General features: G+C 38.6%; 1 protein-coding gene across 2 annotated transcripts in view; it reads right to left on the minus strand.

The window, feature by feature from the left end:
• Window positions 1-16,221, minus strand: part of pih1d1 (PIH1 domain containing 1) — a 16,930-nt gene extending 709 nt beyond the window's left edge. The window contains exons 1-10 of one of the 2 annotated variants that reach the window (XM_061973345.2): window positions 16,114-16,221; window positions 12,897-12,998; window positions 12,770-12,827; window positions 9,139-9,327; window positions 7,574-7,635; window positions 4,238-4,319; window positions 3,419-3,515; window positions 3,314-3,340; window positions 3,137-3,215; window positions 2,429-2,572 (exon numbers count right to left, since the gene is read on the minus strand). In XM_061973345.2, coding sequence (XP_061829329.2) covers window positions 2,429-2,572; window positions 3,137-3,215; window positions 3,314-3,340; window positions 3,419-3,515; window positions 4,238-4,319; window positions 7,574-7,635; window positions 9,139-9,327; window positions 12,770-12,827; window positions 12,897-12,977 — 819 coding nt within the window. In that variant the 5' untranslated portion in view covers window positions 12,978-12,998; window positions 16,114-16,221. Of the gene's footprint in view, window positions 1-2,428; window positions 2,573-3,136; window positions 3,216-3,313; window positions 3,341-3,418; window positions 3,516-4,237; window positions 4,320-7,573; window positions 7,636-9,138; window positions 9,328-12,769; window positions 12,828-12,896; window positions 12,999-16,068 lie in introns of both variants that reach the window. The other variant, XM_061973346.2, reaches the window with a different exon arrangement.
• Between the last annotated feature and the right edge of the window lie 9,869 nt (window positions 16,222-26,090).

Raw genomic sequence — 26,090 nt, forward strand, 5'->3', positions numbered from 1 at the left:
AAAATATGCGCATGTACAAAAACGTATTAATGACGAAATTACGGCCGCAGTTGTTAGAAAAAAAGTCATATAAAAACAGAAACATCTAAATGTTAAACTGCCATAGGTTTGAAAATAATTTATTATGATGGCCCATTCTCCTTATGACTACGGCCAAAGTCACAAGTAAATGTGACAACTGTAACGACTGTTTTGAAAGTTGACAAGGCATTGATTTACTTAACAATTACCGTATTTTTCGAACTATAAGTCGCAGTTTTTTTTATAGTTTGGCCGGGGGTGCGACTTATACTCAGGAGCGACTTATGTGTGAAATTATTAACACATTACCGTAAAATATCAAATAATATTATTTAGCTCATTCACGTAAGAGACTAGACGTATAAGATTTCATGGGATTTAGCGATTAGGAGTGACAGATTGTTTGGTAAACGTATAGCATGTTCTATATGTTATAGTTATTTGAATGACTCTTACCATAATATGTTACGTTAACATACCAGGCACGTTCTCAGTTGGTTATTTATGCGTCATTAAACGTACACTTATTCAGCCTGTTGTTCACTATTCTTTATTTATTTTAAATTGCCTTTCAAATGTCTATTCTTGGTGCTGGGTTTTATCAAATAAATTTCCCCAAAAAATGCGACTTATATACGTTTTTTTCCTTCTTTATTATGCATTTTCGGCCGGTGCGACTTTTACTTCGGAGCGACTTATACTCTGAAAAATACGGTAGTCGATTATTCGGATTATAACGCATACACAAAATTTGTGGCTCTAATTAAGCAAACCACTTTAAAATTCAGCTTGAGATATTTTAGGCATGTAATTACGAACAAGAAAGATGACTAAATTATAACTATCTATCGACACTATAACTATGCTGCTCATTTGGCTGCTAAAAAAAAACAAAACTATCAAACTTTTGTCAGTTTAAAAGCAATGATAGGCAAAGTGCTAACAAAAAACAAAGTTTCATTTTTTTATGTACAAAAAGGATGGTTAAAATAGCAGAAATAACAGCAAATGATACCAAACAATGTAACTTGCTCAAAAAGAAACAAGTATTTTGTGATTTGTTTGAAAAGCTGTACACTGGTATAATATTGATTAACTCCTGGCATTTTTAAATAGAATTGCATCATTGATTAATTCTTAACATTTTAGCTGTCTAATAGATAATATGTTTAATCTTATGATGCCGGCGTATTAGTACCTAAAGTTTTGTGTGTGTTTGTGTGTGTGTGTGATTGACGTTTGTTATTGTGCCTTTCTTCATTGACGCTGCTTTAAAAAGTATTTAAATTGATTTAGACACAATTTTAGACTTTGGCTACAATGATAGTTATTTTTCACACAACTTTGTCTCACCCTTTTCAGCTAAATGACAAGGTAACAAACTAATCTTACCGAGTTGAGGCCGTATTTTTTATGGCACGGAAATGAAGCGAGGGAAAATTAAGTTAAACTAAGCGCTGGGCTCTGTTTACACCGAGGGGAAATCTCCCTAGCAAAGTCTGTGTAGTTATGTTCCGCCATATTTCTTCAACTCAAATGACGCTAGTGCGCATGTACCAGTGCTGCTGTGACGCCGTTTCCAGGAAATATGCAGTGTTGCCTAAAATACATTAATAAATGCCGTTTTTTCGGTAATTAAAAATTTAAACGGTATTACTAATCATCGGGAATTTTACCGCGATTTAGCATTATATTGTTTACTGTTACAACATATACAGTACAGGCCAAAAGTTTGGACACACCTTCTCATTCAATGTGTTATCTTTATTTTCATGACTACTTACATTGTAGATTGTCACTGAAGGCATCAAAACTATGAATGAACACATGTGGAGTTATGTACTTAACAAAAAAAGGTGAAATAACTGAAAACATGTTTCATATTCTAGTTTATTCAAAATAGCCACCCTTTGCTCTGATTACTGCTTTGCACACTCTTGGCATTCTCTCGATGAGCTTCAAGAGGTAGCGACCTGAAATGGTTTTCACTTCACAGGTGTGCTTAAAGCTCATCGAGAGAATACCAAGAGTGTGCAAAGCAGTAATCAGAGCAAAGGGTGGCTAATTTGAAGAAACTAGAATATAAAACATGTTTTCAGTTATTTTACCATGTTTTGTAAAGTACATAACTCCACATGTTTTCATTCAAAGTTTTGATGCCTTCAGTGACAATCTACAAGAGACTGCGCTTTCAAATATTGGACTTTCTGTTCGTTTTCTTATTGGCTAAGATGGCAAATCTCGGGCTGCGTTCTGACAAAATTGCTTCAGCACAGCCATTGTTTCAGTGATATCTGATTCTTTACAATAACAATCAACATATATAATCACAAGCTTGACCGTCCAACTGCATCAACTTTTCATGGATGTTTAGGGAGTTGAACTAGCGCAGTTTTATTGGCTTTACCTGAGTGCTGCTGTTGTACTGGGCCACGCTCATGTCCTGGTCAACTACGAAGGAATGGAAGATGTCAAGATGGTAGAGCGAGGGTCTGGCTGTCAACACCAAGCGATCCTCGCCGACGTCAAGGACCAGCGACCGCGACGAAACCTGGACAGCCAACACTTAAATACAACTTGAAACTTTTTACTCAGCTTTTACATGAGATCTACTACGGACAGTAGGGAAGGGATTCCTGGGTAGCGCTTCGGTGAAAGGAAGGGGATGAGGTGTGGGGGTTTAATCATTTTGCAATGCAGTCTGCTGAAAATTATGAAAAGCGCCACTTTACATAGCAACTGACGCTGTGGTCAAATTTGGAAGTGCCACTGAACACATTTTAACATATTCAATACTCTACTGCTATCTGGTGGCTAAAGTGAATAGTGTCCCCATACGTCACGTTTCATGTGAATACCCTTCCTACTGTACTTCGTTGAATTATTAATTATATAAAGAGACAAGTGTCTGAGTTAATGCGAAAAATGCAAATTTTTACGACCCACATCCATAACGGAACATTTAACAACTTTCATTTAGCGTACGTAGCAAGCAAGGTTGAATCACCCAGGTTTATTGCAATGTTGCAAACAATCAACGTAAAATAGGGTGTGCAGGTTTTACTCCTACGTTTGAGTGGGAACTATGTTTATTTTGTATGTGTGTGTCTCTCACCACACCAGGCAGCTTGATTTCTGCTATGAGGTACTCAGGGACACCAGCAGGGGGCTCTACAAACAAGGTGAACTCTGGTCTGAGAAGTGAGAAAGATGAAAAAAAATAAAAGCACTCAAGGAAGTATAAAAAATGAAAATGTGAATGTGTATTAATCATTTCTACAAGGACTTTTACCTTTTTGCAATAGGAGAGGAGGTTTCCCTAGGAAAAAGGTTACACACAGTCATTATTGTCTGGTTACTTTCTGATGATGCAATCAATACATCATTCCAGACTTACTGGGGTTGGAGCTCTTCTATAACCGGCTTGCTTTTTGTGCGAATGTTCTGCTCACTGACCGACCCTAAAAACTTTCTGTTCTTCAGCACTTTCCATTCTGGGGAAAAAACAAAAACCACACTCTTAAAAACTGTCAACACAAAAATTAAGAAATAATTGTACTTTAAACCAGTGTTTCGTAACCATTGTTGGGCCGTAAGCGCCCCCTCAAGGGCTGCCAAAAAACATCTGTTTCCCAGCTGTGGTCCGAAAGGGCCGCAGCGGTACTCCGTTGTAATACACTTTTCCAAACCTTGTGGCAGTAATGACAATATCAAACCAACAGAAGAAGTATGGAGCTAAAGTCATAGAGAGGTTTCTTCAGTGCAAAAAATATGACGTACCGGTAAGTGGTGCAGCTGTATTTTCATTTGCACTTAAATCTTTTTGACAGTTCATCTACGAAACATACTGTATGTTATTACTATTCAATATTAATTTGGTTAGACTTAGTTTGAACTATTTTTATATCTATTTGTCATCAATATTTATGAGTCTCTTATTTTGCAATATATTTGATTAGTATTTATTTTCGCAATCAGCCTCACCCAAATCTTGATAATATTTGTGGTTAACACATGGTTTCATATAATTTGACAAGGTTTATCCTGTTAAACTGTAAGTAGGTTAGATAAAATTATTAAAAACGATTAAATCAACAGTAAAATTACTAATTCAGTGTTAAAATTGCAGTGGGACCCAAGTCCTTCTGTAGTGTAATAGATGGGCCCCGGGGACAAAAAGATTATGAATCTTTGCTTTAAACAAATGCACACTTACCTCTACTAAGCATGAGTTTGTATTTGTTCTCCAGACCTTCCAAAGAGACCATGATAACAAACTGCTGGAACAAGGCTTCCCCCTACAAGGCACATACATACAATGTGAATTAGTGAAACTAAAATAGTCATCACACATTTAATTAAGTACATGATGACTCAGATAGGTGTAATTATGACACATGTATGGTGCTTAGGCGTTTGTATATAATGTCCACAAACTTCAATGGTCAGGTGACTTTGTTTGGCACATGTTGACTTGATATGTTGGTTTTGGTTAACTTGCACCATAGGTTGTTTGGATTGGTACATATAAATAGATGCTATGCTAATAGATGAGGTGGTTCGGGCATCTGGTCAGGATGCCACCCGAACCCCTCCCTAGGGAGGTGTTTAGGGCACGTCCGACCGGTAGGAGGCCACGGGGAAGACCCAGGACACGTTGGGAAGACTATCTCTCCCGGCTGGCCTGGGAACGCCTCGGGATCCCCCGGGAGGAGCTGGACGAAGTGGCTGGGGAGAGGAAAGTCTTGGCTTCCCTGCTTAGGCTGCTGCCCCCGCGACCCGACCTCGGATAAGCGGAAGAAGATGGATGGATGGAATATAACACTCATGGTAATCGACCAACAATGCTCATATTGTCCAATAGATGGTGGCACGTACAGTGATTTAATTAATCCATCTGGCCCGCGGGCTGTAGTTTTGGACACATCTGATCTACACCAAGACCATACTACCAAAGGATGCGATATCCATTTTGCAATGTTGTAATATAGTACATAAAAGACATACGTATTTGTGTTCCGGGTGAAAACGTGGATTATTAATCTTTCTAGTATTCAGGCATGTGAGCTCACTTTGAGGACAAAAAGAGGAATTTTCTAACAGCATCAAGTAGGGATGTCCGATAATATCGGGCTGCCGATATTATCGGCCGATAAATGCTTTAAAATGTAATATCGGAAATTATCGGTATCGGTTTCATAATTATCGGTATCTAAAAGTAAAATGTATGACGTTTTAAAACGCCGCTGTGACATAGGGAGAGGTACAGAGTGCCAATAAACCTTAAAGGCATTTCCTTTGCGTGCGTGCCGTCCGAGTCACATAATATCTACCGGCTGTTCTCATCACGAATTAATGCAAGGCATACTTGGTCAACAGCCATACAGGTCACACTGAGGGTGATCGTATAAACAAGTTTAACATGGTTACAAATATGCGTCACACTGTGAACCCACACCAAACAAGAATGACAAACACATTTCGGGAGAACATCCACACCGTAACACAACATGAACACAACAAAACAAATACCCAGAATCCCTTGCAGTACTAACTCTTCCGGGACGCTACAATATAAACCCCCCCGCTACCCTGTACCCTCACCCACCCCAACTCCGCCCACCTCAACCTCCTCATAGTCTCTCTCAGGGAAAGCATGCCTCAAATTACAAGTTTGGATAGATGGATAGATAGTACTTTATTGATTCCTTCAGGAAAATTTAAATTCCAGCAGCAGTGTATAGAATTGAGATCGAATTTAAAAAGTAAATAATGGGGGTATAAATGGAAACAGAAAAGAAAAATATTACAATAAGAATAAAAATAAAAAGCAACAATGAGAATAAAAATATAACAGTAAAAGAAGAACATAACAAGAGAAACTAGGCAGTAGTGACAATGTTATGAAAAAGTATTGCACTGTTTTTGTTTTGAGGCATGTTAAAAAAAATAATGCACTTTGTGACTTCAATAATAAATATGGCAGTGCCATTTTGGCATTTTTTCCATAACTTGAGTTGATTTATTTTGGAAAACTTTGTTACATTGTTTAATGCATCCAGCGGGGCATCACAACAAAATTAGGCATAATAATTTGTTAATTCCACGACTGTATATATCGGTATCGGTTGATATTGGTATCGGTAATTAAGAGTTGGACAATATCGGAATATCGGATATCGGTAAAAAAGCCATTATCGGACATCTCTAGCATCAAGTGCTGCCACGCAAACCCCGAGAGAAAATGTTGAAAATCAAGACTATATTTCCTGCAATTGGGTGCATTTCTACACTACATTTTACCTTTAAAATGTATTCTCATCTACCAACCTTTTTTGGCTGTCTTTTAGACACTTACATGTCCCATGTAATGTACCACATCATTTTTGTTTTTTTTAGTAGATCATTTATTAAAATGATTACCACTGTCACCTCAAAAATGCACCTTTTTGACAGCTACCAATTAATGCTCTAGAACTACAATTGATTTAGAACTAACAGTGTTCAGATTGTAATCATCCAAATATGAATAGTAGCAAAGTAGGCAGCCGTCAACGTTGTGGCCCTTGATGCTAAGTATGCTAACTAGCAAGTTTGTCTGGTGCTCCTGATCGTGTCCCTGTCCCGCAACTTAGTGTGGCATTTATGCAAAAGGAAACATTTTTTGTTTACATCGTATTTTTTTTATATTTCATTAAAAAACGCAGAAGTGATATTTTGACCTGAAAATAAATGTTAAAATATGTTTATTTCCGCGTCTTCGCGGACGTTTCACATGCCCGATAATTTTAATTTTTTTTTTACTTTTTCTCATTTATTCTGCCTTTTTGCTCTTTTTAGACAAGTTGACTAGTCATGAGGCCCACCACAGTCATGTAATTTGCAAAACTGGGTCAGAAATGGAAAGAGCGGTGGTCTTAGTACACATCCCTGTGGAGCCCCAGTGCTAAGTGTGATGGTTTCGGAGGTGTTATTTCGACATGGACATTTTGTGGAAGTCCAGCGCTCAGTTACAGTTTTTGTATGAGCTACTCGAAAATTAATTGTGTTGGTAGAGAACTTATGACTTCTCTGAGTCCGGGTGGGTGCAGACTGGATGGAGAGCAGCAGACATGGATTCCCCTACGGACATGCTTAACTTTGGGGCGGCATAGCTCGGTTGGTAGAGTGGCCGTGCCAGCAACTTGAGGGTTCCAGGTTCGATCCCTGCTTCCGCCATCCTAGTCACTGCCGTAGTGTCCTTGGGCAAGACACTTTACCCACCTGCTCCCAGGGCCAGCCACACTGGTTTAAATTTAACTTAGATATTGGGTTGGTTGTAAAGTGCTTTGAGTCACTAGAGAAAAGCGCTATATAAATATAATTCGCTTAACTTGCAAGCAAACTGAAACTTGGGAAGGAGGCAGCCATGTTGGTTCTTACCGTTGCTATCCTACTACACAGCTTACTTTTAACCCACACTTTGCACATGTTTACATTATTTTCTAAAATATCATGTTTTCCTCCTTCCTTTAAAGAACAGCACTGTAAGAAAGCACAACAACCAACACACCTGACACTTCTGGAAGAACTCCTGGTTAATGACCACGTCATAAGCCGTGCACCCCTGAGAATCTGACACAAAGACATGTTGAGTTTAGGCATAATGAGAGGTAAGTATAACAATATGAAGAGAGGAACTAAAAGATACTGTTTCTTAAAAGTGAAGCGTTCTGAATACTTTCTGATTGCACTGCACTGTAGGTAGTGGTGTAACGGTACACAAAAATTTCGGTTCAGTACGTACCTCAGTTTAGAGGTCACGGTTCGGTTCATTTTCGGTACAGTAGGAAAACAACAGAATATACATTTTTTGGTTATTTATTTACCAGATTTGCAAAATATTCCACCAAAAATATTTTTCTTAGTGGAATATTTGATGTGAAGTAATCAGAACCTTGGATAGGTCAACAATTTATAATAACAATGATTTTGATTCAATATTATGTTTTGAGCAATGACAGTTAGAAAGAAAGAAAAAACAGATTTGTTTCATTAGTCAACATTGCAAATTTTTCTAAATTACATTTAACCTTTTTTATTTCACTTTTGTTATGTTTTTGTTTATTTTAATAGTATTTTTAGAATGTGCCGTGGGCCTTTAAAACATTAGCTGTGAGCTGTAAATGGCCTCCGGGGCACACTTTTGACACCCCTGCTATCGATAATAAAAAATTAAATCTGATAAATCTATGGATAAAAAGCAGAGCCTGGCGACGCATGCGTGTTTATCATAACTCTCTCGCTCTCTCTGTCCCTGCCCCTCCCTCACGAATGCTGCTGCGTGCACAATTTGTTTTGTTTTTAAATAAATTAAATGATAAATGGGCTATACTTGTATAGCGCTTTTCTACCTTCAAGGTACTCAAAGCGCTTTGACAGTATTTCCACATTCACACACTGATGGCGGGTGCTGCCATGCAAGGCGCTAACCAGCAGCCATCAGGAGCAAGGGGTGAAGTGTCTTGCCCAAGGACACAACGGACGTGACTAGGATGGTAGAAGGTGGGGATTGAACCCCAGTAACCAGCAACCCTCCGATTGCTGGCACGGCCACTCTACCAACTTCGCCACGCCGTCCCCAACCCCTTCTTAACCCGTTCTTAACCCTGAACGTACATTGTTAATACACGCAACCATAACTCAAAATGCCGGACATTTGAGGCATTTAAGAAACTCCGCCCGGACAGCCCGCAAAAGAGGACATGTCCGGTGAAAAGAGGACGTATGGTCAGTCTATCATAGCCCGGTCGGTTTCACTGGACATGTCCTCTTTTGCTAGCATGCTAGCAGCGACCGGGCTAGGATAGACTGACCATACGTCCTCTTTTCACCGGACATGTCCTCTTTTGCGGGGCTGTCCGGGCGGAGTTTCTTAAATGCCTCAAATGTCCGGCATTTTGAGTATTGTTTACACAACGTGCAGTACGCTACTTAATATGTCCGTGTGGAAACTCGTTCGGTACACCTCTGCACCGAACCGAAACCCCCGTACCGAAACGGTTCAATACAAATACACGTACCGTTACACCCCTAACTGTAGGTATTCATGAATTAAATGTGACTGCGATTACTTACTGTTGTCTACCTCAGCGTGTGGCTCCCCGAGACTCATGGGAACTCTGTACCCACTGGGATCTTCTGATTGGAGCAACTCCACAAGCTCCTCTTTGGACAGTTCCGGTGGCGGCGGAACTAAGTTTGACTGACAGATGTTGACAAAGACCTTCTGTTTGTCCTTTTCCGACACCGTCTTCACACATATTCCTGAGAGGGAGGACACATTAGAGCAGGGGTGCCTAAATGTTTAGCCTCCAAGGGTCAAAGTGAAAATTTGCTAATAGTCCTCGGGCCAGAGATTTTTACCATGCAACAGCACCACGAGTGAGGGATTTAGCCTCATGCCGCCATATATAAATATAAAGGTAGTAGAGAATGTTACACAATTTAGTTAACATGCAACTCTGCATCTTTTATATACATTTTTAATCTCAAAACATTCAAAAATGTCATTTTCTGAAGCTTTTCGCCATTTCCAGGTGTTCCGAAACTAGTTTGTCCTAGATATGTAATTTGATCACTTTCAAACTTAAACCAGACAGATTAGACATAAGGAGGATGTTAAATTTCAAAGCGTTTAGGTTTTCGTTATAGGACGTGAGTGAAGCATGGCGGCCAAGATTATCCTTCTCCATTGAGCGTCAAAAAGTCACGGCTTTACCGTCTCAAATTCAAATGCGACTAGTTAGCCTGTGAAAACAGAAATCTATAATTTTTCACTATAAAATCTGATGACTGAGCTGCCGTAAAATCTGTGGCCATTTTTACAGTGCATTACTGTAAAGTGCAAAAACAGTAGTACTCATATTTTTACCTTAAGACTTTGGCGACTTAGCTGCTACTTTTTTACTGCTTGAAAGAGGACAGTGTGAATATTTTTTAAATTTGGTAGCCAACCTTTGGTGGGTCAAACAAAATGACATGGGGGGCTAAATTTGGCCCGCAAGCCCCACTTTGTGCAATAGAGTGTGATGCTTTTATAGAGCATTTCCAAGATTTTGATCATATGTTTTTATTATGTGAAGCTAGTCACCAGCAGGGATGGGTATGGTTTACATTTTAATCAATACTAGTACCAAATCAGTACTTGAAAAACAGCGCCGGTGCTTAAATGGTGCCTGAATCGGTACTTAAAAAATTAAGAACATGCACATTATTGTAAATTTAAAAAAATTTAAATAATAATAAGTCCTACCTTCTTATGCAGTTTTGTGAGATGAAAATTAAACATACTAGTAATTGAAAGACTTCCAAGTCAAGGACTTCCTCAGCAAATCAACTCAGGAAGCACAAACCCTGTTTCCATATGAGTTGGGAAATTGTGTTGGATGTAAATATAAACGGAATACAATGATTTGCAAATCCTTTTCAACCCATATTCAATTGAATGCACTACAAAGACAAGATATTTGCTGTTCAAACTCATAAACTTTATTTTTTTTTGTGTAAATAATAATTAACTTAGAATTTCATGGCTGCAACACGTGCCAAAGTAGTTGGGAAAGGGCATGTTCACCACTGTGTTACATCACCTTTTCTTTTAACAACACTCAATAAACGATTGGGAACTGAGGAAACTAATTGTTGAAGCTTTGAAAGTGGAATTCTTTCTCATTCTTGTTTTATGTAGAGCTTCAGTCGTTCAACAGTCCGGGGTCTCCGCTGTCGTATTTTACGCTTCATAATGCGCCACACATTTTCGATGGGAGACAGGTCTGGACTGCAGGCGGGCCAGGAAAGTACCCGCACTCTTTTTTTACGAAGCCACGCTGTTGTAACACGTGCTGAATGTGGCTTGGCATTGTCTTGCTGAAATAAGCAGGGGCGTCCATGAAAAAGACGCCGCTTAGATGGCAGCATATGTTGTTCCAACACCTGTATGTACCTTTCAGCATTAATGGTGCCTTCACAGATGTGTAAGTTACCCATGCCTTGGGCACTATTGCACCCCCATACCATCACAGATGCTGGCTTTTGAACTTTGCGTCGATAACTGTCTGGATGGTTCGCTTCCCCTTTGGTCCGGATAACACAATGTCGAATATTTCCAAAAACAATTTGAAATGTGGACTCGTCAGACCACAGAACACTTTTCCACTTTGCATTAGTCCATCTTAGACGATCTCGGGCACAAAGAAGCCGGCGGCGTTTCTGGATGTTGTTGATAAATGGCCTTCGCTTTGCATAGTAGAGCTTTAACTTGCACTTACAGATGTAGCGACCAACTGTATTTAGTGACAGTGGTTTTCTGAAGTGTTCCTGAGCCCATGTGGTGATATCCTTTAGAGATTGATGTGAGCCCATGTGGTGATATCCTTTAGAGATTGATGTCGGTTTTTGATACTGTGCCGTCTGAGGGATCGAAGGTCACGGTCATTCAATGTTGGTTTCCGGCCATGTCGCTTACGTGGAGTGATTTCTCCAGATTCTCTCAACCTTTTGATGATATTATGGACCGTAGATGTTGAAATCCCTAAATTTCTTGCAATTGCACTTTGAGAAACTTTGTTCTTAAACTGTTTGACTATTTGCTCACGCAGTTGTGGACAAAGGGGTGTACCTCGCCCCATCCTTTCTTGTGAAAGACTGAGCATTTTTTGGAAGCTGTTTTTATACCCAATCATGGCACCCACCTGTTCCCAATTAGCCTGCACACCTGTGGGATGTTCCGAATAAGTGTTGGATGAGCATTCCTCAATTTTATTGCCACCTTTCCCAACTTCTTTGTCACGTGTTGCTGGCATCAAATTCTAAAGTTAATGATTATTTGCAAAAAAAAAAAAAAAAAATGTTTATCAGTTTGAACATCAAATATGTTGTCTTTGTAGCATATTCAATTGAATATGGGTTGAAAATGATTTGCAAATCGTTGTATTCCGTTTATATTTACATCTAACACAATTTCCCAACTCAAATGGAAACGGGGTTTGTAGTATAAACGGTTGAGGCATCTAATAATGTCTTGATTACTGTTGTCGACTAAATGCGACAGAATAAAAACCGAAAAGTTTATAATTGATATGAATCATCATTTAATGTTTACAATGTGAAACTTAATGATGACAAACCTAAAGGCAATAATTCAAGTAGTGAATGTGCTCTTTTTCTGAAGGTGTCTCACAGGATGTCACTGCCACTGGCAGCAAAATACTTCAATTATGTCAATTGAATTATAACTAGGTAATACATTCAGAAATAAGTAATACATCCCACATGAAATTGTGGTAATTATTGCAGCAATACAGAACAGAAACTTTTGTAATTGTTACACTTATAGTTCCGGGGGTTTGTAAATGCAACCTCCCCTGTCATAACCGTCATTCATTGGCGCATAATGAGGAAGTGCCAAGTTGATGTTGTGGCTACAGGCTAGCCTAGCGCTGGGTTGCTATGGCTGCTGGTTATGAGGGCTACTGTTGGCGTGTTAAGGTCTGCAATAAAGTTTAAACAGAAATTCAGACTCAGTGTGCTACATTATTTACAAGATGTTACTTGCAGAATATCATCGGCAAGCACTTGTTGCAGGTTGCTGCGACTCCATTCATTTAGCACCGAAATGAAGCATCAATAGCTTCTTCTTTTTGCAGTCAGGTTACGACTGCCTGCGCTGGCATTGGAGAACCGGGTTTCAGTGCCCATCTCTACTTACCAGGTTGCGGTCGGACCACTTTGGAGTCTGGGTTTTCTGCCTGCAGGCTTCCTACTGTCTGAATGGAAAGACAGCAACTTGGTTAATCAAATACACTTAATACATCAAAAGAGTAAGTGATTATTACCTGTGACAACAGCTGTTGATACAAGTCTTCCTGCTGCTCTAACTCCATCTCAGAATTGAGGAGTGTTGAGTCTGTGGTCATGGTTTTGGCTCAAATTTAGTCCTGTGGTTTAATAAAATAGGATTAAAACCTTTTGATTGATTGATTGAAACTTTTATTAGTAGATTGCACAGTTCAGTACCGTATTTTTCGGACTATAAGTCGCAGTTTTTTTCATAGTTTGGCCGGCGGTGCGACTTATACTCAGGAGCGACTTATGTGTGAAATTATTAACACATTACCGTAAATTTATCAAATAATATTATTTAGCTGATTCACGTAAGAGACTAGACCAAGGGTCGGCAACCCGCGGCTCCTGAGCCGCATGCGGCTCTTTGATCATTCTGATGCGGCTCAGCTGCATACTTGCCAACCCCCCCGATTTTCCCGGGAGACTTCCGGATTTCAGTGCCCCTCGCAGAAAACTCCCGGGATTAATATTCTCCGATTTTCACCCTTACAATAATAATAAGGGCGTGCCATGATGGTACAGTATTTAGCGCCCTCTACAATCTGTATAAACAGCATGCCAGCCCAGCCACTTGTTATATGCATATTCTGCTTGCACACGTAAGTGACAGCAATGCATACTTGGTCAACAGCCACACAGGTTACACTGACGGTGGCCATATAAAACAACTTTAACACTCTTACTAATAATGCGCCACACTTTGAACCAAAACCAAACAAAAATGACAAACACATTTCGGGAGAACATCTGCACCTTAACACAACATAAACACAACAGAACAAGTACCCAGAATCCCATGCAGCCCTGACTCTTCCGGGATATATTATACACCCCTGCTACCACCAAACCCCGCCCCCACCCCAACCCTGCTCCCTCACACATCAACACCCCCTCCCTGTGTGTCGGTTGAGGTGAGCGGGGTTTGGTAGGGGGGGGTTAATAATGTAGCCCGGAAGAGTTAGGGCTGCATGGGATTCTGGGTATTTGTTCTGTTGTGTTTATGTTGTGTTACAGTGCAGATGTTCTCCCGAAATGTGTTTGTCATTCTTGTTTGGTGTGGGTTCACAGTGTGGCGCATTATTAGTAAGAGTGTTAAAGTTTTTTTATACCGCCACCGTCAGTGTAACCTGTGTGGTTGTTGAACAAGTATGCATTGCTGTCACTTACGTGTACCAGCAGAAGCCCCATACAACGTGTGGCTGGGCCGGCACGCTGGTTGTAATTAGTGCTAAATACTGTACCATCACGGCACGTTCGAAAGAACAGTTGCCTTGATATTCAGTTGCCTTGATATACGTAGTCTGCTGGAAAAATCGGGAGGGTTGACAAGTATGACGCTGTCGAGCGCCATTCATGTAAAACCCGCGAGCCGCACTAACATTCAATTTTCATATTAAGGTGCTATGTGTAAACCCTTGGTTTATACATAGCACAAAGCAAGAGAAAAAACTTTGTATGCAGTGTTATTTCATTTTAAATTTCAAAAGATTTTTGTGGCTCCCCTTGTTTTCTTTCATTTGTGAAACTGGTCAAAATGGACCCCTGGACTAGACATATAAGATTTCATGGGATTTAGCGATTAGGAGTGACAGATTGTTTGGTAAACGTATAGCATGTTCTATATGTTATAGTTATTTGAATGACTCTTACCATAATATGTTACGTTAACATACCAGGCACATTCTCAGTTGGTTATTTATGCCTCATATAACGTACACTTATTCAGCCTGTTGTTCACTATTCTTTATTTATTTTAAATTGCCTTTCTTATACTCCAGTGCTACTTATATGTTTTTTTTCCCTTCTTTATTATGCATTTTCGGCCGGTGCGACTTACACTCCGGAACGACTTATACTCCAAAAAATACGGTACATATTCCGTACAATTGACCACTAAATGGTAACACCCCAATACGTTTTTCAACTTGTTTAAGTCGGGGTCCACTTAAATTGATTCATGATATAGATATATACTATCATCATAATACAGTCATAACACAAGATAAGATATTTGCGGGGCTGTCGGGCGGAGTTTCATAAATGCCTCAAATGTCCGGCATTTTGAGTTAGGGTTGCGTGTGTTTTCAATGTACGTTCAGGGTTAAGAAGGTTAAAAACAAAACAAATTGTGAAGGTGCGCAGCAGCATTTGTGAGGGAGGGGCAGACACAAAGAGAGCGAGAGAGTTGTGATAAACGTGCATGCGTCGTCAGGCTCAGCTTTTTATCCATACATTTATCAGATATAATGTTTCATTATCTATAGCAGGAGTGTCAAAAGTGTGCATTTTTGTAACATTTTGCTTGTTTTATTTGGCAAGTTGAAAGAACATATGTGGCGCCAGTATGCTGTTTTTCCCCCAATAAAATACTGGAAAGGATAGAAATGTAGTTTGTCTCTTTTATTCGATTATTAATCGAAGTAATAATCGACAGATTAATCGATTATCAAATTAATCGTTAGTTGCAGCCCTAATATATATATATAAGAAATACTTGAATTTCAGTGAATTCTAGCTATAAATTAACCCCCCCCCCCCAAATCTCCTGAATTCGGAGGTCTCAAGGTTGGCAAGTATGTAAAAGACACAAATTAACCTGCATACTACACTGTCAAAATTCATGCCATCAAGGTCAAAGTGTACTTACTGAAGTGTACTCACGGATGTATTCCATTTGAGACACAGCTTATAATTGCTGTTTATTACTACTATGCCAAAACGTCTACAAATCCACTAAAACGTGTACTATCGTCATGATTATTGATCAATTATAGCATGAGCTAAGGTTAGATGTAAAAGAAATGCTGGAATTTAATGTCAACTGTCAACAATTCTACATGCAAGTCTATGATGTTATTTTTGCATTAATCACAGGATGGAATTCCCATGAAGACATAAACGTGCATAAACATAGATACACTATGAAAAGTCACTGCACCAAAATTAAGTTTTAAAACAACTAAAACCTGAAGCTACATACACACAGTTGCAGAGTAAATACGGTCTAGTAGGAACATGTACGTTAGCATTAGCGTTAGCTTTAGCATCACGAAGGTACAAAGCAGCCATGAAGCTTTGCACCGCGTTTTGTTTGAAACCAAACATGCCGCGTTGCGTTTAAGTTTCAAACGCAAATATATACACATAGCGAAGAACATTTACCCGTCTTCGGCAAAAAGTTTTGTTTGTTTACAGCACACACATCACCTGGTAGCGGCTGACAAGCGACGGTGTTCGCCAGTTTCCACCAGCAGTACTTCCGCTTCGGACCCTTCAGAATAAAAGCTCTTACATTTTGAACCTCAAACGGTTTTGTACAAACACTGGAAATTTAATTGACTTTATTGCATGAAATATGAAGTCAAGTTCTATTTATGAATCCAACATTTCATGTTCAGTGGTTCAAGAGGGGAAGAGTAATTTCATTTTATATTCAAAATTGTATACGTTGTTAACTGAGCTACTGTGTGTAACAATTTCCCTTGAGGATCAATAAAGTTTGTCCAAGTCTAAGTCTAAAGCAGGGGTGTCAAACTCAAATAAAGAGTGGGCCAAAATTTAAAACTGAACAAAGCCGGGGCCAAAGTTGAACAAATTAACCTTTTAATAGGGACCCAAACAAGTTTTGCATTGAATATTGAACATTAAGGCTTATATAACTTTATAGTGACATGCAAAATCGAGTTTCAAATAATAATAATAATAATTAAAAATATCAATGGTATATCAAATACAATTTAAATAAAAATTGAATGCCTCTTTTCTATTTGCAGCCTTCTGAGGTAAATATCAACATTAACTTTTTCCACAGGCTAATAAATTTGCAAATAAAATAATTAATAAACCAACCATTCAGGACTTTAAACGGCTCAGTTTGCAACACACTCATCTAATCTGATGTGCCCAAGCCAGATAGCTGGCATCTTTTCTTGGATGCTAGTTCATTAATGTCGGAGTTCAGGCTTTGAGCTGAGGCAACCTTCATTATCGAACGAAGGTGTTCATCAGTCATTATATCTCGTAGTCCAACCGGACCACAGTCTTGGGGGCGGGCCTTAAAGGCACTGCCTTTAACATTCTCTACAAGCTGTCGTCACGTCCGCTTTTCATCCATTCTAACAACAAGAAATGTGCGGCTTCTGAAAACACACACACGTGAATGCAATGCATTGATCAACAGCGATACATGTTACACTGAGGGTGCCCATATAAATAACTTTAACACTGTTAGAAATATGCGCCACACTGTGAATCCACACCAAACAAGAATGACAAACACATTTCGGGAGAACATCCGCACTGTACCACAACATAAACACAACAGAACAAATACCCAGAATCCCATGCAGCCCTAACTCTTCCGGGCTGCACCTCAACCGTGCGTCGTTGAGGGGGCCGGGGTTGGGGGGGCGGGGATGTAAATTTGGCCCGCGGACGAGAGTTTGACACCCATGGTTTAAAGGCTCAGGAAGTTTTCATATTTGTTTTTTTTACACATTCAGTTTTTGAAAAGCGCCCGATATAAATAAAACGTTTTATTATTAATATTACTATTAATATTATAAAAAATATATATATATATCGCGAATCAGCAGTTCACAATATTGGACGTTTTGACACTTTTTTACATTCAATGTAATACTAAATTTTTTGTTTTTACATTAGCTTTAATCTATAATCCTTAAAGTCTGTTTTAAGAAATATGAAATGGTTTGCACTGTTTCTCTTTTTAAATAGAATTACTGAAATACCAAAAAAAAATTAAATTTTTTTTTTTTATTGAGCCATACACATACAAGAGTGGACCAAAATCTCCCCGGAGATGCAACCTTGATAACCAACTACAATATTACTTTGCTTAGTGATCAGATATTTATTTAATTTAGTTAAGTACAAAAATAACTTAGAAGCATTAATACACGTATATATTTTTTATTACCCCCCCCACACTGATATTCTGTTTCTCTGTTGAAATAAACTAAAAAAATATTAATAATATTGATATTGGATCCCGGTGGGGCATGGTAAGGTTTTGTCATTATATTATTAAGCATTTTAATAAATTGACTTCACAATAGTGCCTCATTGGGACCCAATGTCATTTTAATAGTCCCTGAAATGAGAAGAATGACCTATTTAAAATATGTCAGTCATTTAAGGATGTAATGGTGACTAGTTAGGCTTTCAAACAACAAAAAACTACCACAATTTTGTATCATAAAGATCAAATTGACTAAAATAACATTTTAAAACTGTTTTGAGTTTAGATAGGTCACATTTAGGGACGATAATTGGTATTACTGATAACCGCGGTAAAACTCCTGACAGTTGTTATTACTGTTTTAAAATAAAATAATCTAAAAACCGTGATTGACAACTGCACTGTGATAAACTCACAGACTGACTGGCACCAGCTCGCTAGCTTTAATAATAACATGAAAACAAGAGATATAAACGTCTTTACCTATTAAATAACAACACACCCCAAACTAAAATGATACAAACACATTATTGTCTGAGCAACGAAGATATTCAGTTGTGTACATTGACCCTAAAAGCTGTGCTCTCTTAGCTTGGAGTGATTGTTTTATACTCAAATACCAGTTTGTACGGTGCGTTCAAGGACGGCTGAGCAGAGTAGGACGCCACAATGCCCACTAAACAAAAAAATATGGTATATTTAATTTGTTACTCACTTTTCATATGAATAAATCTTAAAGTGCTACAGTACAAACCAATTTAAACAATAAAAGCTTAGCCATTAAAACAGATAATATACCAAGACTAAAACATTATCAGTGAAGTATAAGAAACACAAAACATGCAAAATAGTGGGTTTTCTAACATATTTATTTTAAAAAAACAACTGTGTACAAGTAGTTTTTGATCACATTCAGCAATGCCGTGATCATTTCAATCACAATAACCATGATATGAAATGTTCACATCGCTACATTCCTGCATTCACATTTAATGGTGAAGTTTGTAATCAGCAACACACTTTCCACCCAAACAATTCAAATTTGAACATAACTTGAAAGTTGAAGTGTGGTGAACTGATTGAGTAGAGTAGAGTAGAGTACAGTAAATACAAACCTCCGCAATGGGGGGTGGGGGGCACCTAGAATCCATCCCTAAATGGGGGCGGGGGTACTGTGACAATCTGTCACATTCACGCCTGGTTGTGTTTCCTTGGATTATGTTTATTTCCTGTGTAGCGCTCCTACGTTTGGTTCCTTTTCCTGCTTGTCTCCCTGAGCGCTATTTCCCCTCACCTGCCGCTGATTGGCAGCCTGGCCATACCAGGCTCCTACCGTATTTTTTGGAGTATAAGTCGCTCCGGAGTATAAGTCACACCGGCCGAAAATGCATAATAAAGAAGGAAAAAAACATATATAAGTCGCACTGGAGTATAAGTCGCATTTTTGGGGGAAATTTATTTGATAAAACCCAACACCAAGAATAGACATTTGAAAGGCAATTTAAAATAAATAAAGAATAGTGAACAACAGGCTGAATAAGTGTACGTTATATGAGGCATAAATAACCAACTGAGAACGTGCCTGGTATGTTAACGTAACATATTATGGTAAGAGTCATTCAAATAACTATAACATATAGAACATGCTATACGTTTACCAAACAATCTGTCACTCCTAATCGCTAAATCCCATGAAATCTTATACGTCTAGTCTCTTACGTGAATGAGCTAAATAATATTTGATATTTTACGGTCATGTGTTAATAATTTCACACATAAGTCGCTCCCGAGTATAAGTCGCGCCCCAGGCCAAACTATGAAAAAAACTGCGACTTATAGTCCGAAAAATACGGTATTTATGCCTGCCTCGCCCTCCAGTCAGGGCTCGATGATTGTTTCCTGTTGCTTGTTTCCTGTGTTCCCTGCATGTGCACATACCATTTGCACTATTTCCTTATTGACATCGCCTGCCATCTCTGCATCTTGCGATTCAAGACCAACAGAACCTAACATGGTCACTGTGTTCTAATCAATGATGGAGCAGGAAGCGGCTAGGTATGCATGTATGGTACATAACTAGTAATATTAGCTCATTGAATTAGAATTAAATGCATAATTGCAGTGAATTCCTCATAGTTGAATGGGCATCTTGTACAGTAAAGCGTAAAAACAGCCTAACACCTGACAAGCATTGTGAGTGTGAATAATAACAAAATCCATACTTCTTTGAGGCCTATATGACTGTCATATATGGAGTGGATATTTCTTGTTTCACAGGCATGATGGCGCTTGTTCCATCGCTCCACTCCCCTTTAAGCGGGACAAAGCGACTTTGTCCTCCCGACGAAGGTCTCACAGCCAATGAAGCGTCCCAGAGGCTGACCTTCATGCATGTCGATACAGGAACCGTGGGCCTACTGTAGCCAAGAAGGAGAGAAAGTTGAGCATCCTATTATATAAAATCCAAAACCAGTGAAGTTGGCACGTGGTGTAAGGCGTAAATAAAAACAGAATACAATGATTTGCAAATCCTTTTCAACTTATATTCAATTGAATAGACTGCAAGACAAGATAATTAACTTTTTTTTTTTTTTAGTAAATAATCATTAACTTAGAATTTAATGGCAGCAGCACAGTGCAAAAAAGTTGGCACAGGGGCATTGTTACCACTGTGTTACATGGCCTTTCCTTTTAACAACACTCAGTAAAGGTTAGGGAACTGAGGAGACCAATTTTTGAAGCTTTTCAGGTGGTGTTCTTTACCATTCTTGGTATTTGTGGTATTTTAGGCTTCATATTGCGCCACACATTTTCAATGCAAGACAGGTCTGGACTACAGGCAGGCCAGTCTAGTACCCGCACTCTTTTACTATGAAGCCACGCTGTTGTAACACGTGGCTTGGCATTGTCTTGCTGAAATAAGCAGGGGCATCATGATAACGTTGCTTGGATGGCAACATATGTTGCTCCAAAACCTGTATGTACCTTTCAGCATTAATGGTGCCTTCACAGATGTGTAATTTACCCATGCCTTGGGCACTTATACACCTCCATACCATCACAAATGCTGGCTTTTCAACTTTGCGCCTATAACAGTCCGGATGGTTCTTTTCCTCTTTGTTCCGGAGGACACGACGTCCACAGTTTCCAAAAACAAGTTGAAATGCGGACTCGTCAGACCATAGAACACTTTTCCACTTTGCATCAGTCCATCTTAAATGAGCTCGGACCCAGCGAAGCCAGTGGCGTTTCTGGGTGTTGTTGATAAATGCCTTTAGCTTTGCATAGTAGAGTTTTAACTTGCACTTACAGATGTAGGGACAAACTGTATATATTGACAGTGGTTTTCTGAAGTGTTCCTGAGCCCATGTGGTGATATCCTTTACACACTGATGTCGCTTTCTGATGCAGTACCGCCTGAGGGATCCGTAATATCATCGCTTACGTGCGGTGATTTCTCCAGATTCTCTGAACCGTTTGATGATGTTACAGACCGTAGATGGTGAAATCCCTAAATTCCTTGCAATAGCTCTTTGAGAAATGTTGTTCTTAAACTGTAGGACAATTTGCTCACGCATTTGTTCACAAAGTGGGGACCCTCGCCCAATCCTTGTTTGTGAATGACTGAGCATTTCATGGAAGCTGTTTTTATACCCAATCATGTCACCCACCTGTTCCCAATTAGCCTATTCACCTGTGGGATGTCCCAAGTAAGTGTTTGATGAGCATTCCTCAACTTTCTCAGTCTTCTTTGCCACTTGTGCCAGCTTTTTTGAAACATGTTGCAGGCATCCAATTCCAAATGAGTTCATATTTGCAAAAAAATAAAGTTTTCGGGTTCGAACGTTAATTATCTTGTATTCGCAGTCTATTCAATTGAATATAGGTTGAAATGGATCAGCAAATCATTGTATTCTGTTTTTATTTACCATTTACACAACGTGCCAACTTCACTGGCTTTGGGTTTTGTAAAATCATAACAAGGTTATTTAACACAGTGGTTCTCAAACTTTTTCCACCTCAGAAAACACTTGGCTCTCCAAGTACCACTATAACGACCAACATTAAAACACAGTAGTAGCGTAGTAGGCCTAAACATTCATTAAAAACAAGGCAAAGTATATTTAATATGTTTGGCCACAAACAGTTTGAACAGTAACACTATGTTTGAATATTTGAAAAACTGATTCACAAAAGCGGGCAGCACGGTGGCAGAGGGGTTAGTGCGTCTGCCTCACAATACGGAGGTCCTGAGTAGTCGTGAGTTCAATCCCGGCCTCGGGATCTTTCTGTGTGGAGTTTGCATGTTCTCCCCGTGACTGCGTGGGTTCCCTCCGGGTACTCCGGCTTCCTCCCACCTCCAAAAAACATGCACCTGGGGATAGGTTGATTGGCAACACTAAATTGGCCCTAGTGTGTGAATGTGAGTGTGAATGTTGTCTGTCTATCTGTGTTGGCCCTGCGATGAGGTGGCAACTTGTCCAGAGTGTACACCCGCCTTCCGCCCGATTGTAGCTGAGATAGGCTCCAGAGCCCCCCGCGACCCCGAAGGGAATACGCGGTAGAAAATGGATGGATGGATGGATTCACAAAAGCCTAAATCAGAGGTCTCCAAACGTTGGCCGGTGGTTTTATACATTTTGCACACCACAGATGCTAAAATTAATCCAATGATGTCAATTGGCCCATTGTTGGGCCCCAAGCGCACCCGAGAGGGCCGACAAAAAATATCTGCTCCTCAGCTGTGGTCCGTATGTAATACATTTTTTCCACCACTTGTGGCAGTAATGACAATCTTAACAAACAGAAGAAGTTTGGAGCTTAAGTCAGAGAAGTTTCTTAAGCGCAAAAATTACGACTAAAGTGGTGAATCTGTATTTTCAAATTGCAGTTTGATTTTTAATTGACAGTTTGTTTCAGAGACATACAGGTTATTTATTTTCTACTGAGTTAGAATGTATGTATTTTAGCGCTGTGTGTATGTCAATTAAAAATATATACATACCGTATTTTTCAGACTCTCAGTCGCAGTTTTTTTCATAGTTTGGCCGGGGGTGCGACTTATACTCAGGAGCGACTTATGTGTGAAATTATTAACACATTACCGTAAAATATCAAATAATATGATTTAGCTTACCGGTATTCACGTAAGAGTCTAGACGTATAAGATTTCATGGGATTTAGCGATTAGGAGTGACAGATTGTTTGGTAAACGTATAGCATGTTCTATATGTTATAGTTATTTGAATGACTCTTACCATAATATGTTACGTTGACATACCAGGCACGTTCTCAGTTGGTTATTTATGCCTCATATAACGTACACTTATTCAGCCTGTTGTTCACTATTCTTTATTTATTTTAAATTGCCTTTCAAATGTCTATTCTTGGTGTTGGCTTTTATCAAATAAATTTCCCCCAAAAATGCGACTTATACTCCAGTGCGACTTATATATGTTTTTTTCCTTCTTTATTATGCATTTTCGGCCGGTGCGACTTATACTCCGGAGCGACTTATACTCCGAAAAATACGGTAAATGTAAAAATATTTGTCATTAGCTTTTATGAGTCCATCCTTCTGCAGTATATTTAATTAGTATTTATCTTTGTAATCAGACTGACCTAAGCCTAGCTAATGATCTTTGTGATTAACACGTATATCATTTGACAAGGTTTATCCTGTTCAACTGTAAATAAATTAGGTATAATTATTAAATACGATGAAAGAGCAAGATTACTAATTCAGTGTAAATATTTGAGTGGAAAAGCTGAGCCCCGAGGACCAAAAGGTTAAGGACCCCTGTGCTAAGCTATCTAAACAAAACATCCCCATCTTAGCTTTGTATTATTGCTGACTATTCAAGTGTGTATAATCGTGTAATATTGTATTCAGTCGAATCTGTTTATAAGGGGTGTCCGGATACAAATTTTCCCTTCCAATGCCGATATTGGAGCCTCGAGATTTAGCCGATAATGATATTGATCAGATATCAGCATGACTCATGTATTTTTTTAAATTATTTTGTAGTGTAGAATGTTACAAAAAAAATTATCAAGTAAAGTCAGTCAAACAGAGAACAATGGTAGGTATGAAAAACACTAACCGATTTATTATTATCCATTTGGAATAGACTGTCTTTAAGTTGAAGTGGAGTGGAAAAAAATATATATATTTTTTCTTTTTTTGTTTTTTTTGCTGACATCTATTGGTACAATAATGAATTAAGCTAAACACATGACGCAGTAAGTTGAATGATGCGGACACGTTTGTTACTGGATTTCTTCAAATACCCTTCTGTCGTAATTTATACACAGCTATAATTATTTAAACCTTGTTCATATTGACAAATGTGGTTTGGACTGCAATGTTGTTTAATTAAGTATGACTACCTTGCGTGCTATTGTGTGCTTAGCTGCTGTGTAGCTGCTAGCTCCTAGTAGCCGATAGCCATGTTTACCTGTCATAAATGACCACTCTTGTGTGCTTATCGGAGGACGTTTTGATGTTAACCAGCTGCAGAACTGCTTGTATTGGAGCTTGTAGCTGATATAATCCGATACTTGTTTTTTTACTGTATCAGACTGATATCTGCTATCAACATCGGATCGGGATGCCTTTAGTCGACATAACCAAATATTTTTGTGTTGTCAAGCAATTTGCTTATAAAATATATTCTTTTTTTGCAGTTGATTTGCTGTTGCAAGTCAAATGTTTTGCTGTCATCTATAATTCAGCATCTGCAGTTGCTTTATTATTAAGAAATTAATTGTCTCAATGTTAAGTTTGATGTCCAGCAAGGTATAGTTCCAAAAATAAATAGCGATCTTAAGATATAGCACGTCCTTGCTAAAGGATATGAGATATTTATTCATCTAGTTTATATAAATGGTAATATAAGTAATTACAAAATGGGTTGCAAAGGCTCCTAATTTATTAACATATTGCGTAATTTCCGGTTGTATTTTCTCAAAAGTATTATTAATCTTCTTGTTCATTTACTGTTAAAAGCTGGTTATTTTTTGTTGTAACAAGTTTTTTTTACCTGCACTTCTGTTAAAATGTAAGAATCACTTATTCTTCTGTTATTTGGATACTTTATATTACAAATTAGAGTGTCGATCCAATACCAAGCAGTTACAGGGGCAGTATTGATCATACTAATGCTGATACTTTTCAAGATCATTGAATGATTTCATGTTTCATCTCACTTATAATCAGACAAAAACACAGTATGGCAGTGTACCAATATTTATGGAAATATATATTTTCCCCCTATTATTAGCTTAAATTTAAATCCTTTGGTTTTTGCCCCCAAAGCCCTCCTAAGTCCAGGGATTTGATTACTGAGTTGCACGTTTTTTTGTATAGTAAAAATACCGATTAACCACTGTGCTTTTAACTATACAGTAATACTATACTTGGTATCATTACTGTTGATATTGGTATCGACTCACCCACCTCTGCTCACATTCAAGTGCTCCGTGTGTTTAGCGGTTAGCATACCCTCCGACAGTGTGTTGTGTAACATGTTTAGCTATTCCTCGTTCTCCAAAGATGATGGTAGAGGCAAGGATTGCTGACTTAGAAGCAGATTTGCACAGTGGAGGGACGTTAGCCGCTAGCAAGAATGCTACATTGCGACGCGTTCGTTCGCTCGATATGCGGTACACAGCGGGAATGCATCATCAACATGCATTATCACGATATGATGATAGTATTAAAAGGGGAACTGCACTTTTTGGGGGAATTTTGCCTATCGTTCACAATCACTATGAGAGACCTAATGATAAATGCTATTTTTTTGTATGCATTCTAAATATTAAATAAAACTCTGCTTACCAATAGGACTCTGCCTATTAAGCCCTTAAATAACATCTAAACACCTCCATTGAGGTTTTATAAACATGATGTAATTATACATGTAATGTAGTAACAGCACATTTATAATAACATTTAATATTTACATATTTTGATAATTTTAAGCATACGCGGCGCATTCATTTAAAATACGCATCACAACGTTCAAGTTTTTTTTTTTTTTTCTTCATCACTGATTAATACTCACTGAAGACTTTGAGAGCCAACAAACAAACAAAAATATAATTTACTGTACAATGTCGGCTGTCATTAGGATGCCGGCTGCTAGGATGTTGATATATTCCCATTTAGATGAAGACCGACTCATAATCCTCACGAAGAAAA

Source organism: Nerophis lumbriciformis, linkage group LG22 (genome assembly GCF_033978685.3).
Source record: "Nerophis lumbriciformis linkage group LG22, RoL_Nlum_v2.1, whole genome shotgun sequence".
NCBI classification, from domain to species: Eukaryota; Metazoa; Chordata; class Actinopteri; order Syngnathiformes; family Syngnathidae; genus Nerophis; species Nerophis lumbriciformis.